General features: G+C 40.4%; 1 protein-coding gene across 1 annotated transcript in view; it reads left to right on the top strand.

Annotated features, from left to right (window-relative positions):
- The window catches only part of LOC122829457 (protein tweety homolog 3-like), a 39140-nt gene extending 26144 nt beyond the window's left edge, over positions 1-12996 (top strand). Inside the window, exons 11-15 of the mRNA XM_044114029.1 lie at positions 220-312; positions 398-534; positions 4483-4653; positions 6442-6517; positions 9542-12996. Coding sequence (XP_043969964.1) covers positions 220-312; positions 398-534; positions 4483-4653; positions 6442-6517; positions 9542-9676 — 612 coding nt within the window. The 3' untranslated portion in view covers positions 9677-12996. The remainder of the gene's footprint in view (positions 1-219; positions 313-397; positions 535-4482; positions 4654-6441; positions 6518-9541) is intronic.
- The last annotated feature ends 2033 nt before the right edge of the window (positions 12997-15029 follow it).

The following is a 15029-nucleotide window of genomic DNA, read 5'->3' as shown; positions in this document are numbered from 1 at the left end:
TGAAAATCTCTTGTGATGTCCTACTACGTAAAATGGTAGAAATTGGAACAACAGAGAGATATTTTCCACTTTCATGTTGTTATATCCTTAAAAATCCCACTACAGTATGTTGAAGCTTGTGTTTATAAATGAACAATTTTCTAAAGTTCAAGAAGTTCTGGAACATGCACATAAAGTAGAATGTCTGTTCAGTCTGAAAACTATTGGCTCTGTGTGCAGGAGAGTCTGGAGCAAATCCAGTCGGTTCTCAACTCCACTGAGGTTGGTCTCCACCAGCTGACCGCCCTGGTTGACTGTCGCAGCCTACACATGGTGAGTCACTGTTTGCTTTGTTTGGTGACAGAAATTCGATCTGCGCTTCCCAGCTGACGTTTCTCCTCTCCTCTCTTCTTTAAAGGACTACGTCCAGGCTTTGACTGGGCTGTGCTACGATGGGGTAGAAGGTCTTATCTACCTGGTTCTGTTCTCCTTTGTCACCGCTCTGATGTTCTCTTCTATTGTGTGCAGTGTGCCACATACCTGGCCAAGGAAGAGGTATCACACACATGCTCCTCCAAGGTTCCTCTCATGCTGGTATGAGACTTTTCCATTGGTGGCTTGGCTCATTCTGCAAAGGAACTCTGAGGAAACTAGGATGACAAACATAAAACCTTTCTTTGCAAAAATCTGTAGTCCAAACTTTTTACCAACTTGAGAAAGTATTGGGAAATAAGCAGCTGATCACATCCACCCTGAAGAGATTCCGTCTTCAGTAGGACAGTAGAGTTGAGTCAAGGCAAATGATGAAATGGAAAACCCGCATACAGTCCACATACAACTCTTCACATCCTTAAATCCTTGTCTTTTGACTAACCTGTTCGCTAATTATTCACACATTATCAGCTCCAGTGAATAATTCTAATGCCTGATGGAAAACAACGCAAAAAGCCTTAAACAGAACCTCCTTAGTCTCCATGCATGTCATTGCTTTTGGGTGTATTTTCTTCATACCTCCCTCTGCCTGTCTCTGCATCCATGCAGTTGTTTTTTTATTTTTACTGTCTGCCCTCATTGCTGCCAGTTTGACTGAGATGGTTTGTTTGTCTGTTTGCACAACTCTCATTTTCTTTTGACTTGGAGCACCCATGTTGTGTTGAACAGGATGTCGCCACATTTTTTTTCCCCCTCTTTGTCCCACTTCTTCCTTCTGTTCCTTCCCCGACTCTCTCCCCCTGTCCTGATTTGGAAATGCTTCGGGCTTCAGCAAATGACGGTGCATATTGAGATAACTGAAGACTCATATGGTCAAATAATAATAATTCAGCATCACTATTGGTGCAGTAGATGTAAGCTTTGAATGCAGGGATGGATTGTTCCTATTACAACAGAGCTGTGCCATAGTGGTGTTTTTATGGTTTTCTGTTGGGTTTGGATCAAAGCAAATCCAAGCATATGGCCCAACAGGAATAAGGAGAAGTTCATATCTGACCCTCACTGGGTTCATTAATGCACCAGTGAGCAGGCTCTACTGTCCATTTTATTGAAAGGGCAAAATACCGCCATCTGGTGGCGAGATATCTCATTGTCCTTATTTTCTGCATTGGTTCATCTAAATAGAGTTCCCTCTCTTTTTTCCCTCTTTCTCACCTGGGTTAATGGTGTCCATATGTAAACAGCAGATACAAAAGTACTAAAAAGACCAAAAAAAATTGTTTTTGATGTCAGTGTGAAATTTTGTGCTTACATGTTGTGTCCAGCACTGCAGCCAGAGATCCAACTTCCAAATCAGCACATACTTTTTTAAAGCCTCATTTTGTTCCGCTGCTGGCCGTTTTACATTTTTACATTTTTACATTTTACGTCTGAAGATAGTTTGCTCAGTTCAGTCATATTACCTCCTTTTGCCCCAATACTTCTGCTTTACTATTTTTTGTTTTTAGCATATTTTTTCAGTTTATCAGTTTTTTGGCATGTTAAAAATAAACAAATTTCTTGTTATCAGGGCTGGGTGATATTGCCTAATAATTGCTACTATGCATTAGGGATTTATAGTGATATATACAGGGTTCCCATACAAATGTGAACATGTAGGAAATTTTAATTAATATTTTATCAAATTTCTTTGTATTTCCCTGTAAAGTAATTTCCCTGCTGGGATGAATAAAGTACTTCTATTCTATTCTATTCTATTCTATAAAGGCTAAAAATCAGAAGGCTTGTTAGATAGTCTTTAGTTTAGATGAACATTGAGATTCCATTGTATCATTTTCAAATAATTAATTTGCATATTATGGAATGAAATAAGTGTTTGATATGGTACTGAAACCTTTGATTACAGTTGCAGGGGTCAGATGTTTCCCATAGTTTTCCGCATTACGTTTCAAATCCCTCCAAAGACTTTCTGTTGAGTTCAAATACAAAGACTGTCCAAGCCGCTCCAGGACACTGGAGTACTTTGTAGTTCCTCTGGCTGTATGTTTGGGGTCATCGTCATGCTGGAAGACCCAGACACGATTTGTCTTCTGTGCAAGTCGTTGCCTAGCAACATGAGGCTGTTCGCAATGTTTGCGAACAGCCTGTTGTCCTTCTGTAGCCCCTCCCCTACAGAGGGTCTACAGAGGTTAAAGTCTTATTGTTTGAGAGTGTAGAAAGATTTCTTTTATTCTGGTATGTAGTTTAAACAGGTGTAGTTAAAACAGGCCCTGAGTGCAGGATGGGAGGGCTCTGTGCTGTGAGGGACAGATTTCTTGCTGGTTGGTAGATGATCAAATATTTATTTCATGAAATAAGTCAATTATTGACTTAGAAATTGTATTTTATTTTTTTCCACTTTTCTTAGATTCTGTCTCACGGTTGAGGTCTGCCAATGCACGATGAAAGTTCATTTCTGTAAGTGGGAAAACTTGAAAAATTAGCAGTGTATCAAATACCGCCGGACGGTGCCAAGCACAAAACTGATCAGCAAATTGAGTGGAAACATTTTGCTATGTATACATCCATGGTTATACGTCTAAAGTAGATGTAGAAAATACGTGACTGAGGACTTTATTAAACAATTAACATTAACCTGTGAATGACTGAATGTACTTTAAGGTGCTTTCAAGTCCTCTGGGCTTCATAAAGTGCAAGTGCAGGTCATTTCCTGTTATTTGACCCCTTTATTGATTTCTTCTGTTTGAAACAGCAACACACACACAAGCCTGATTGACAGTGCTAAGACTCTCCTCCTGGCTCTGATCGGTTGTTTATGACTGAGTTGTGTATCCCAGCACTTGGAGCACTGGGAGAAGGCAGAAGCGCTTGATTTAAAAAAAAATTTTTATTCACAATTACTCTGGTCAACAGCCATAAAATAATCTGGGTTTTTTCAACTGTTTTAGGGTCATTTTGATGTGCTGAATCCAAAAGTCACACTGGTTTTGCGGCATCAACTTTCTGATCTATGGAGTAACATGAGCATCAAAATGCATGACTTGTTCTCACGTCTGTATCAGTTTTCTGAGAATCTGAGTCAGTGATGAGCAGGAGGAGAGATTCCATCAGGACAGAAAAGAGACGGAGAATGAGAAATATTAACATAAATCAACTGATAATGTCACGAAAATGTCATCAATTCAGTCAGGAGATCAGAGTCCTCTAAAATTAAATTCAAATTAGAATAAAAACCTGACCAGATTGAGTAAAATGGATTCAGCTGTGGAAAATAATTGTTATCCAGTGTAACCCAGTGTTATCTGTCTTATTGTCTTATGCTAAACCATTGCAACATAGTGACAGTTTTAACAAATATGTAAAAAGCAGATTTAAAAAAATAAATGAGAGTGACGTACTGCAGGTTTAAAACGGAACATTTGGTAACTCATTACTTTGCTTTGTTGTGTCCAAGAACGTCTGGGGGGAAAATGAGGGTGGGGGTGGAGGGGTGGGGGGAGGTTACTGAAGCATTTAGGGAAATATTCAGTTCAAATCTTCCATCAAAAGAAGATGCCATTCATTGCATTTCTGACATCTCAAGATGAACAAAACTCTCCATGCTGTATGAAATATCGCCCAGCCCTACTTGACATTTAGTTCTGCTTTGACAGACTTATTTGCTTTTAAATAACAACAGCAAAACATCTATCTCAGTAATAGATGCATAAAAACAATGACTGCATGGTTATCTTTAAGGATAACGTGTTTACACAGTGCGCATAAATTAAAGCGTTCAAAAATGAAATATGCAGCTTCCTGTTTCAGGCCTTTGTATTTGCAGTAGATGTTGTCTGTAGATGAATGCTGTCAATGACCCGTTTCTACTCATTCAGCTGCTGGAGGCATGGCCGGGGCTGGCTGTTTCATTTATTCTTGGAGACCTTCAATGATCCTCCCCTCTCCCCTAACCTCATCTTCAATCACTTGTTTATACTCTGTTGTCTCTCTCGGATCTCCCTCCCCTCTACCTTCTTTCCTTCTCACCCATCATGCCCTCTCATGAACTGCTCTTAATCTGACCGGTTGAAGGATGGATGACGAGGACGGAGAAGACGAGTCGGGTGCCTCTCGCGGCGTGCACGATAACCTGTACCGTGTTCACATGCCCAGTCTCTACAGCTGTGGCTCCAGCTATGGCAGCGAAGCTAGCCTGCCTGCCACAGCGCACACTGTCAGCAATGCCCCCGTCACTGAATACATGTGAGTTAGCACCAGCCGCTAGCCAGAGGCTACCAGAATCAATACACATGCAGGCTGTAGGCAGCTGATGCTAGCCTTGTGTGGCCCAGAGTACACAACCTAGACATATTCACAGCGTAGTCATGTGACCAACCTGTCAGCATAGAAAACTCCTCATTAGATCACCTGTTGAAGTGATAGGAAAACTCCTGCTGCCTCTTTTAGCCGACCTGCCTGTTTATCCCCACAATATTCTCAGAAATCAGATAAATGCAGCAAAGACTTGTTAGCGGCCCGTGTAACACAAGCTAATAATGTCACCATGCATGCATGTGGTTGCCACAGGACTGACGTCCTTCCTCAGAACAGAACAACTCTTAAAAAACTTTAATGTTGTGATGCTGCTTGTCACGTTTTAATTTAATCAAGCACAGCATGTTAACTGCAGGCAGAAACTATGTGCTGGAGGAGTTAGTATGGCTTTTTTAGTGCCTTTGCTACACTCTTTTTCTTTTTTACATTTTGTCACATTAAAAGTAATATTAAATGTATTTTAATGAGATTTTCAATGATAGGCCAACATGAAAGGAGAACAAAAGTGTGAAGACAAACAAAAGTGAAGGAGGGTTTTTTAATTGTTTACTAATGTAAAACGTTCTGCCACCCAGAGTTCATATTTTGCAGATGTAAATCCTGCCTCCATCAGCTTTCCACATGGACAGACCTTTGATTGTTCTTCTTTGCAAAATAGTTCAGTCAAAATGATTCAGGGTGTCGAAACATCATCTGTCAAGTGTTGCCATACACTCAGCTGGGTTTAGCTCTGGACTTAGACCAGGTTACTCTAACACCTGGAAATGCTTTGATCCATTGTAGCTCTGACTGTTGTCCTGCTGGTAGATAAATCCCTGACAGTGTGATGTCTGTTGGAACCTGTGACAGGTTTTCTTCCTGTTTTAATCTTCTTAAATGTTCCACTGAATCCCTGCTGAAAAAACTGGTGTGCCTCAGTGTGTTTGGATTGTTGGTAGTGATCTAACTCACATGTTTTCCCTGTAGGCCAAAAGGGACAACCTCAATTGACTGTCACTTGACCAGAGCGCATTCTGTCAGGTTTACTGTGAAGTATGAGGCTTGTGACAAACTGGAGACAGGACGTCCTTCTCATCACTGTCTTATAGAAAATAATCTGTAGGATGCTTCACTTGTAGTGGTCCTGTTGAACTGGAACTTGGTGTTTGGACGTTGTTTTTGTAACTTCATCTACACCTTTCCGGTGTGATTCTTAGTTCTTCATGATATCTGTTGTTCTTTTAATGCAGTTGCTTTTCCTGGATTTTATTTAGAGGCAGCTGGTTGAAGGGGGCTGAATAAAAATGACTGTCAAATTTAGTGATGAGCATAAAAATCATACATTAAAGCTTGTTCTTGTAATGTGATAAAATGTAAAAAAAAAAAAAAGAAGAAGTGTATAACACCTTCTCAAGGCACTATCTGTTTACAAAGTCAACATAGATATTGATCAAATCAAAACATTTTAGACAATACTGTTAATAAATTAATCTAAATATGTAGGCATATATCAGATTCCTGTGGCTCCTCACGGTTTTTTGTTCCTACTTGTTACTTGATAGGAAATATTTAACTTTTTGTACACATTATATATTGCCAAGTTGAAGGTTCCTGTTTATTCTATCATTGCGGTAATTGATCAGAGTGATGATGAGCAGGTCAGAGGTCAAAAACAGAGCAGGAGCTCAGCAGCAGGGTGAGCACATTAAATAAGTAACCTCTTATTTTACAATGCAGGAGCCAGAACGCAAACTTTCAGAACCCCCGGTGTGAGAACACCCCCCTGATTGGCAGGGAGTCCCCTCCACCCTCTGTAAGTGCACACTTTCTAGATCACACGCTCCCTTCTACTGTATTCCAATACCCACAGCACAAAACAAACCCCACAGAGATTCTGTTTGTCCCGCCAAGAACAAGGGCGCGACGTTTTTCCTATCTCAGCCGTCTGAAATGCTGTGTGTGGATATTGGAAGGTAGTCCTCTTTCCCTTCATCCCTGCAAGTGTCATTTGTGCTCAATCTAGACAGTGACCATGGTTCAAGCTTTATGAGTCATTTTGGCAGCCTGGGACAACTGGAGCTTAAAAAGAAGAGTGTTTTTGTACCATTTGCACGTGAATGGAAAGAGAAATAGTTTTTTGATTTGCCTATAGTGTCATGTTGGACACACAGTTGGCCTCTATTTCTGATGTATGGTGGTAAACATAGTGGTGAACATTTTTCAGACTGAACTCGTGCGATTTTGCCGTTCAGCAGCAAAACCTATGTGGAGGAGCTGCAAACAAACATAGTAAGATCTATTAGCTAAAATAAATTTCAGGTGCATCTCAATAAACTTGAATATCATCAAAAAAAAATACATTTTTCCACTAACTGCAATTTAAATGTGAAACTCATACTATATCAATTCATTGAGCACAAACTGAAATACTTCAAGTCTTTGCTTGTTATGGAATCTCCATAAAACTCATCAGCAGAGAAGCATGAGGTTCTCCAGGTGTGTGCTGGTTTTGGACGTGATAAAACACCAGCAGTAACACAGCTCCATCAGTAATCAGTAATCACACTCTGGTGGTTTTTCTCCTTTAAACAGTTCACACACACACAGGTGAGTGTGTGTCTGGAGGCTCTGACTCCTCGGTCTGTCCCAGCCTGGTTAACCTTTTCTAAACCCCACTGTGGGTTTTGCTCTTCACAATCCTCTCCACTTTTATCTCCCTGTTATACATCCTTCTTCCACCACACTTTTTCTTTCCACTCAACTTTCTGTTAATCTGCTTAAACGCAGCACCCAGTGACCTGCCGCCTGCCCCAGCAGTGACCTTTGGTGGAGGATGAAGGCCATGACATACAGCTCTGGAGGAAATGAAGAAACCACCAAAAATGATCGGCTTCTCTGATTTCACTCTTTATAGTTCTATGTTTGAGTCAAGTGAACTTTGTTCATTTATTCTATGAATTACTGACAACAGGTCTCCAAAATTCAAAGCAAAAATTTCATATTTATTTGCAGAAAATGAGAAATTATCAGAACAACAAATAGAATGCAGTGCTTTCAGACCTCAAGTAATGCAGAGAAAACAAGTTCATATTTGTTTAGAAACAACAATACTAATGTTTGAATTCATTCAGAAATGAATATTTGGTGGAAGAACCAGGAGGTTTTCAGTGCAGTGGGTTCTTCATTTTTTACAGAGCTGTATATATTAAAATTCTTTGGTCTTTTGTCATTTTTTCCTTCTCTGGGAAACTGAATTTTTAGTTCGACTAGCTGAAAACCATCAGAAAGAAAATAAGTGCTAGAAACGTTCCAGTGAGTTTGGAGTTTGATTGGAATTGAACTGAATCCATGAATTTCCCTTTTCGATGAAACTCGACTTTATTGAGATGCGCCTCCACCGGTCGTTGTGACTCTGACAGTTGCTGGGCTTGTTTGTTGGTGGAAACCCCCTCACACGTATCGGCTGTAGATGTCATGCGTTGGGATGCCGTGGCCAGCTGAAGCCGAACCGTTTGGACACCCTCTCCTAATGCAGCTCGCCCCCCCTGAAACACTGGAGCCCAGACCTCTGCAGCTCCTCTTCTTCCCCCTCCTTCCTGTTCCACACTGTGTCTATGTGTGCACATGTTCTGGTCGAGGTGTATGTGTCTGCTGTTTCTGTGCCTCCCCTCGTCACCTTTCACCATCCAGCAGCCACACTGCCACTTTGCTCCCACCTCCACCGTCCAGAGCTTCCACAAACAGCCGCACGACGGCAGCTGGTTATTTTCACTGGCAGCGCTGACCGTCTGCCCCCTGCAGGGATGTGGAAACACAAGACCCCTTTTACTGTGACTCCCACATGAAGCCACTAACGCATACCAGGCTAACCCACTACATCAGAAGTAGACTAACTTCAAAGGAATCACATAGTAACTTCATGTAGCTCTAATCAGCTGCTACTTAGTGAATGACTGCTGTAGTCAGATCCTGGCTGTCCAAATGACTGATCCAATGTCCAGTATGTGTGTGTTTATCTCCTTCTCCCTGTAACTGACACCAGATGTTTACATAAACTGTAAAAAAAAAAAAAAAAAAAAAAAAATGTATATATATATATATATGCATATATTTTTTCTTGTCGTTTAACACTAAAACAGTTTTGCGTTTTAAATGAAAAAGAAAAAAATTACCAGTCGGAGAATTTTTTTAAAGATTTTTTTTGTTCCATTCTTAAACTTCAGCATGTATTTCCATAGTCATTTTTACGAGACAACCCTAACCCCTCCAAACACAATCTGCTCACAGTAGTTTGCTGTGGTTTTACTCTGGTCTCTCTGCTGTTTCTGAGAAACGTTTTTCTACCTGATCTAAAACAAGAAGTCTGGTCTGGTTTCATTTCAGATTGCGTCTTTTTGTTTGGTGAGTGTAAATATCTGGTTTCATCCACTGAATTCTGCTCTTATAAAGCTTACAAAGACCTGATATCATTCTCTAAGCTTTACCAAATCGTTTGACGGCAAAGTGCTTGTAAACTTTAAACTTTGAAGAGAGTTCTAAAACATTCTCAGTATTAGTTTAACAAACATAAGCAGTTTTGGTAATCCTGATGTATCTAAATCAGAAAAAGTTCCGTGTGATTTATAGTCGGTGGGAAAAAAATAATAGTGTTTTGTTCTAATATAGCATGTGAATGTTTGGATTCAGCTGGATTTGTCTGCTGATGCTCTGAAGTTCAAAAGAGGATTAATTATTAAACTCATGTTTCCTTTTTCTCGTTCCTGTACCTTCCTCTATGCTTCTCATCATCCTCCTCTCTTGCTCTTCCTTCCTCCTTGTACTCCCTCTCTCCATCCAGTACACCTCCAGTATGAGAGCGAAATACCTAGCCACCAACCGACCAGAGCAGAACCGCCGCTCTGTTCCCAACGACCAACTGGATCCCGCCAGTCGGCCTAACCCCGCCGCCCGGCCTCAGTCCTCAGTCCACTAGAGACCAGTTCAACACAGCACTGCCTCAGCCATGTTCTCACAGCCAACAGCTCTCAGGACGGAGCTCAGCAGGATCCCACCAAATCTGTTTAAGATGAAGCCAGAAGCCACACATGGGGTTTGAGCGGCTCGTCCAGCTCGCCTCTCTCTGCTGTTCCTCCTCCTGTTCCTCTGAAATCTCCTCCTGGGACGTATCTGATCAATCCCCCTGCCCCCCAGCTCCAAGACGCTTTTCCATTGAAACAACTCACAGCCAGATACGCACACACACACACACACACACGCAAATACACACATTGTATAGAGCTGTAAATAGTGCAACATGCGCTTTATTCTGATTTCATGAGGAGTAGACTGTTTAATGCTTCCTGGTTATGTGGTGTGCTGTGTGTTCATCATGGAAACTCTTCACTGTACTATTTACACAAACACACACACACACACACGCCCACACACAGGCACACTAACTAAATGCTCATGTCTGTAAATAAGAAGTCATTGACTCAGAACGCCGTGGGAACTGAGAGGAGCCACATTCACATTCCCTTTTCGACTCGTCTCCTAAGGCTCGGATCGTCGTGTCCACCGTCATCGTGTTTACGTGCATGTACAGCACACACACACGCACACACACACACACACTGATTAATGCATTCTGAAGTAATTGAGCCAGGAGTTCTGTTGTACAACACACACGTTTATCTGGGAAGTGGGAGCTGTGGATTTTTAAAAAAAAAAAGGCTCAACTTGTGCCAAATAAACTGACTAATGAAAATAAAAGGATGCCTGATATTGTTCTCATCTCCTACTGCCTCAGGATGACTCATGACAGAGAAATGAAACATGTAAGGAGCGTTTTGTTTTTTGTTTTTGTTTCTTTGTGTAGCTGACAGCGATAAGGGAATAGGACAAATATTTGACAAGGGAATCAGCAGACACTATTTGCAATTTAAAGCCTATTGGGTGCTATGTAAAGCTGTCAGAAGGTCAGGATGGAGAGGGAGAATAAAAATGTTGTTTTTTTTTCCCTTCAGGGTTGTGCAGTGCCTCAGTGTTATTCACAGACCTCGAAGTTTCTCCCCTTTTCCCCCATCAGAACCACAAACATCAATTTATTTTATTTTATTTGACAGACCAACAAACAGCAGATAGCTGTAAAGTGGATGGATATTTTTCTCTGATGAAAAATTCTAAAACGATGTTATTGAAGCACTTTTAGTTGCCATGGCAGCCACAGCCTCATCAGGGCCTGCTTCTTTCAGTTTCTGGAGGCTCAAAACTAAAACAGCTCCATCTCAGTCAGATAAGATCGAGAGCATCCAGCAAGTTTGACCACAGACTCTTGGTCTGGACTTTGACTAGGACACTTTAACACGGTATGCTTTGGTGAACTTCCATCTCAATCTCCATTTTATTTGAGGTTTCTGAACAAAATTGTCCCCCCACAGCATAACACCACCACCGCTTTATTTAACAGTGAGTATGTTGAGTAAAGGATGAAATAATTTTGCCTCATATTTTACTTTGCATTTAGACTAGAATGTTGACTTTAATTCTTATCTGACAATAGCGCCCTCTGCCTGTCATTTGGGTGGTCTCCTACATGTCTTGTCTTTTTCATGATGCTGTTTGTTCACTAATCTCCTCTTGCAAACCTCTGAGGACTCCACAGGAAATTCATAATGACTCGAAACGACTCCTTTTACTAAGTAGTAGACTTCTGAAAGCTCTTGGTTCCACTGGATGTCGGAGTAAAGGGGATTAAATACACAGGAGGGCCACATCCTTTATGTTATTTGTCAAAAAAAAAGTAAAGTATTCATTCTTCAGTCTGTTGTGTCTGCCACATGAAGCTCCAATTAAATACCTTGAGGTTTGTGGTTGAAATGTGGGAAAACATACATTCACAAAGCAAATTTCTGTTGTCCCTGAATGGTAATTGGGTCACAGAAAATAGTGTTACTTAAAATCATTAACTCATCACATGGTGATGTTTTTTTTTGTTGTTGTTGTTTGTTTTGTTTATTTAGGATGTGATACTGTGACCAAGAATAGTTGTCATTTTCTTCTTTTATATTCCTGAACCTTTCCTGCTGGAGGTTTTTTTAAGCAGTTAATCTTGCCTTGCACCATTGGGATAACGTTTTTAAGTTGGGTTTTTTTGTTTTGTTTTGTTTTTTTTCTTTTTTTTTACTCAAGCACAAGTTCTGCGGGAGATGACTCTATGAGATGAAGAAGTAAAACTCACTGCCTGTGACGGGACACTGCCACCTGAAACTCTGTACAGTGTAAAATATCAAACTGCAGTTGTGAACCCGTGTGTGTGTGGCGTCTCTGCAGCGTGATTGCCTGATGTTCTCTCAGTGTTGGTCGATCGGTGCGTCTGGGCTGCCTGAATAGCCCGAGTCACGTCCATATCGCGGCTGCACACACACGGCGTGGCATGATTCTGATTCTTGTACATGCCTTATGGGCGTTGGGGCATTGTTTAAAATCTCTCGTTCTATCATTTAGTCCTGTCGACATCAAGAGCTGGGGCAACGCTACAATCTCCTCACACTGATTTGCATTATAGGTGACGCAGTATAGACACATCTTCTCACCCACTGTTTGTATAGAAGATTTTAATATTGTCTGCTTAACTTAAACAATGGCCACCTCTCGTAGTAGCGAGACAATCTCACACGTGTGGTTTTACTAGGAAGAGAAATGTCTGTGTTACGATGCTACCTATGTTCTACGACTTAACCGTGTTTTCTTGCACCATTAATGCAAATGATGTTAAGATCTGTGGGACAAGTCACTGATGAGTGGCCTTTCATATTTATAAACTCTTAAAAAAAACGTCATACCACTCTATGTTTTTTTTTATTATTATTATTTTCTCTGTCTTTTAAAAGAAGACTTTAAAGATTCATAATGACAAGCTAGTTTTTTCTTTTTGGAGGATGAGGAGAACACATTAATGATGAATGACTCTGTATTGCAATGCTTTAACAACTATTTCAGTGTCGTCTGTTCTCCTGAATCCTGAGTTGTATCTCACATTGTGTGCAGTAGGATAAAGTGTAAAAAAACCCAGTAATTTGTGTGTGTGGGTGTGTGTGTGCGCGCGCGCGTGCGTGTGTGTGTGGAAGAGAGAGAGAGAACCCTACAGGACTTCATATACCTGTGTGCAGATGTGAGACAGTGTTTTCTATCGTGTTTTTATTTTCTGATAGTTTTAACTGATATTAACAATTTACATGTCAAAACTGTGGTAATGATTCAGCCTGGAATAAGTGTTAAAAAAAAAGTGAAATTAAACATGTTTAACGTACAGATCAAGGCTCTTGTTTATTGTTTTGACTTGGTTATTTTGATATTTTCTCTATCGGATGGTGGGCAAGGCTGTAAACATCCCTTAGAATTTTCTTGTGCTCTAGTGGCCATTGTAATTTGTTTAAACTGTAATTTCAATTTTGTGATCACGACACCAGTGTACAAAACCGAAAATTGCGCCTTAAAATAATTCACTTTCTTCATTAACTGCCAATTGCCACCAGATGTCGCTGTTCAAACTGCGTGGCCGTGTCCCCTCACTTCCTGGTATCATACCAAAGAATATATCGTCCTTAGTTTAAAACGTGATAAACCCTTCTTAATAATAAAATCCCAGATTGATAAACATGTTAATTCAATGTTAATTATGATTAAAAACTTATATTTTTACAAACTTTCATATAAAAAACAAAAATGCCATTTGCATGATCAAAAAACAAATAAAGCATTCCAATTATTTAAACATTTAAAGTATTCTGTCTTTATGTTGGGGCTGCAGGTGTCACAACATTCTGCAATTCCACACATAAAACTGCTTAGGAAAGTAGCTGTATTGTCTTGTTCCTTTGGTAAAGGAATGACAGGACCAAGATTACAAATAATACTTGAAGATTTCTGACATTGTTCACAATAGTCAGCTGTGTACAGCTCACAGTGTGTGTTAATGACATATTGGGTCAGATAGTGTAACATATAAAACAAAAAGACTCCTGCCTTGTCCTGATGTTCTACATCCTTCATCTTCAGAGCTTCAATCGTTTCATTCTGAACTGCAAAGGCTTCATCTGGGGGAAAATATCTTCCTGAATGATGCATTGATGTAAAGAAAAACCTTGTAAATAATGGCATCTCTGTAAAAAGTCCAGATACTGAGCCACAAACCTTCTGGTAATATTCAAGTTCATAATGCTTTGTGTTGAGGCATTCATCCAACAGTTGAAGATTGAGTTGGAAAATTTGCAGAAGTACATGGTTGGCTTAAGATTCGCATCCATGCTGTCAAAATAATCTGGCAATTTGAGTTTCTTTTCTTCTGCTGAAGAGGATTCTTCTAATGATGAATCCTCAGAGATTTCTTCAAAATTTGTCACAGTTTCCTCGCTGTCACAGTTTAGTTTCACATCCAGGTCCATTTGGTCATGAGGAACATTGACACTTTCAAAAGCAACAAAATCTTCTGATGCCTTTACTGTCAAATCCATAGTTGTGGTTTTGATGGTAACTTTCTCATCCTTAGAGGAATCTTCCATGTCCTTTTGGTCTTCAGGGTTCAATGTCAAAAGCAAAGTATTTTGATCTCTCGTCCTCAGAGCTCTCTACTAAAACGTCTCTTATTCTATATCCTAACAACTTTTCAACTCCCTTCGTAACAAGAAATCCAAGGTCCCATCAAAGGCAAAAATCCTCTTGACTTGGTGTACAGTTAAACTGGTTTGTAAAGTCACTTTGAAGTCGTCTCTCTGGAATCGATCTACCTCCAACCAAGTTGAGAAGCAAACTGAGAATTCTTGTCTTCTTGTATCTCTTTGAAGATTTATGACATCATTGATGAGAACAAAGAGGTTCTCTAACATGATGATGTCAAACAACCTGTCAGGTTCTTGTTTATTTTAGTTGCTATGGAAACACAAGGAGTTAGAGCAAAGTTGGGAAGAAGAGTTTTATCTCGGTGAGAAAAATCCTAAGATGTACACTTATCCCAAGTGGGGTTGTGAGGGGTGCTGATGCCTCTCAGCGGTCAATGGGCGAGAGGCGGGGCCACCCTGGACTGGTCACATGTCCATCACAGAAGACTGTTTAGCATTACTGAGTGTACTTAGACCACAGATGGGAAAGAAATGCTTTATCTTTGCAAGAGAAATATAAAATGGACACTGAAGAAATGGGTTAGGGTTACAGGGGTGAGGGGAGGTTGGGCGTGTTTGTGGGATACTAAATTTTAGTGTCTGAGCAGTTCTGGATCCGGGTTGTTTCGGCGACAGTTCTGTAAAACCTTGCTTTAAACGGGATTATTTAGGGGTGGGTTTAGATAC

Source organism: Gambusia affinis, linkage group LG04, assembly GCF_019740435.1.
Source record: "Gambusia affinis linkage group LG04, SWU_Gaff_1.0, whole genome shotgun sequence".
NCBI lineage: Eukaryota > Metazoa > Chordata > Actinopteri > Cyprinodontiformes > Poeciliidae > Gambusia > Gambusia affinis.
Note: the sequence above shows the minus strand (reverse complement) of the source record. Positions and strands in the feature narration are given on the sequence as shown.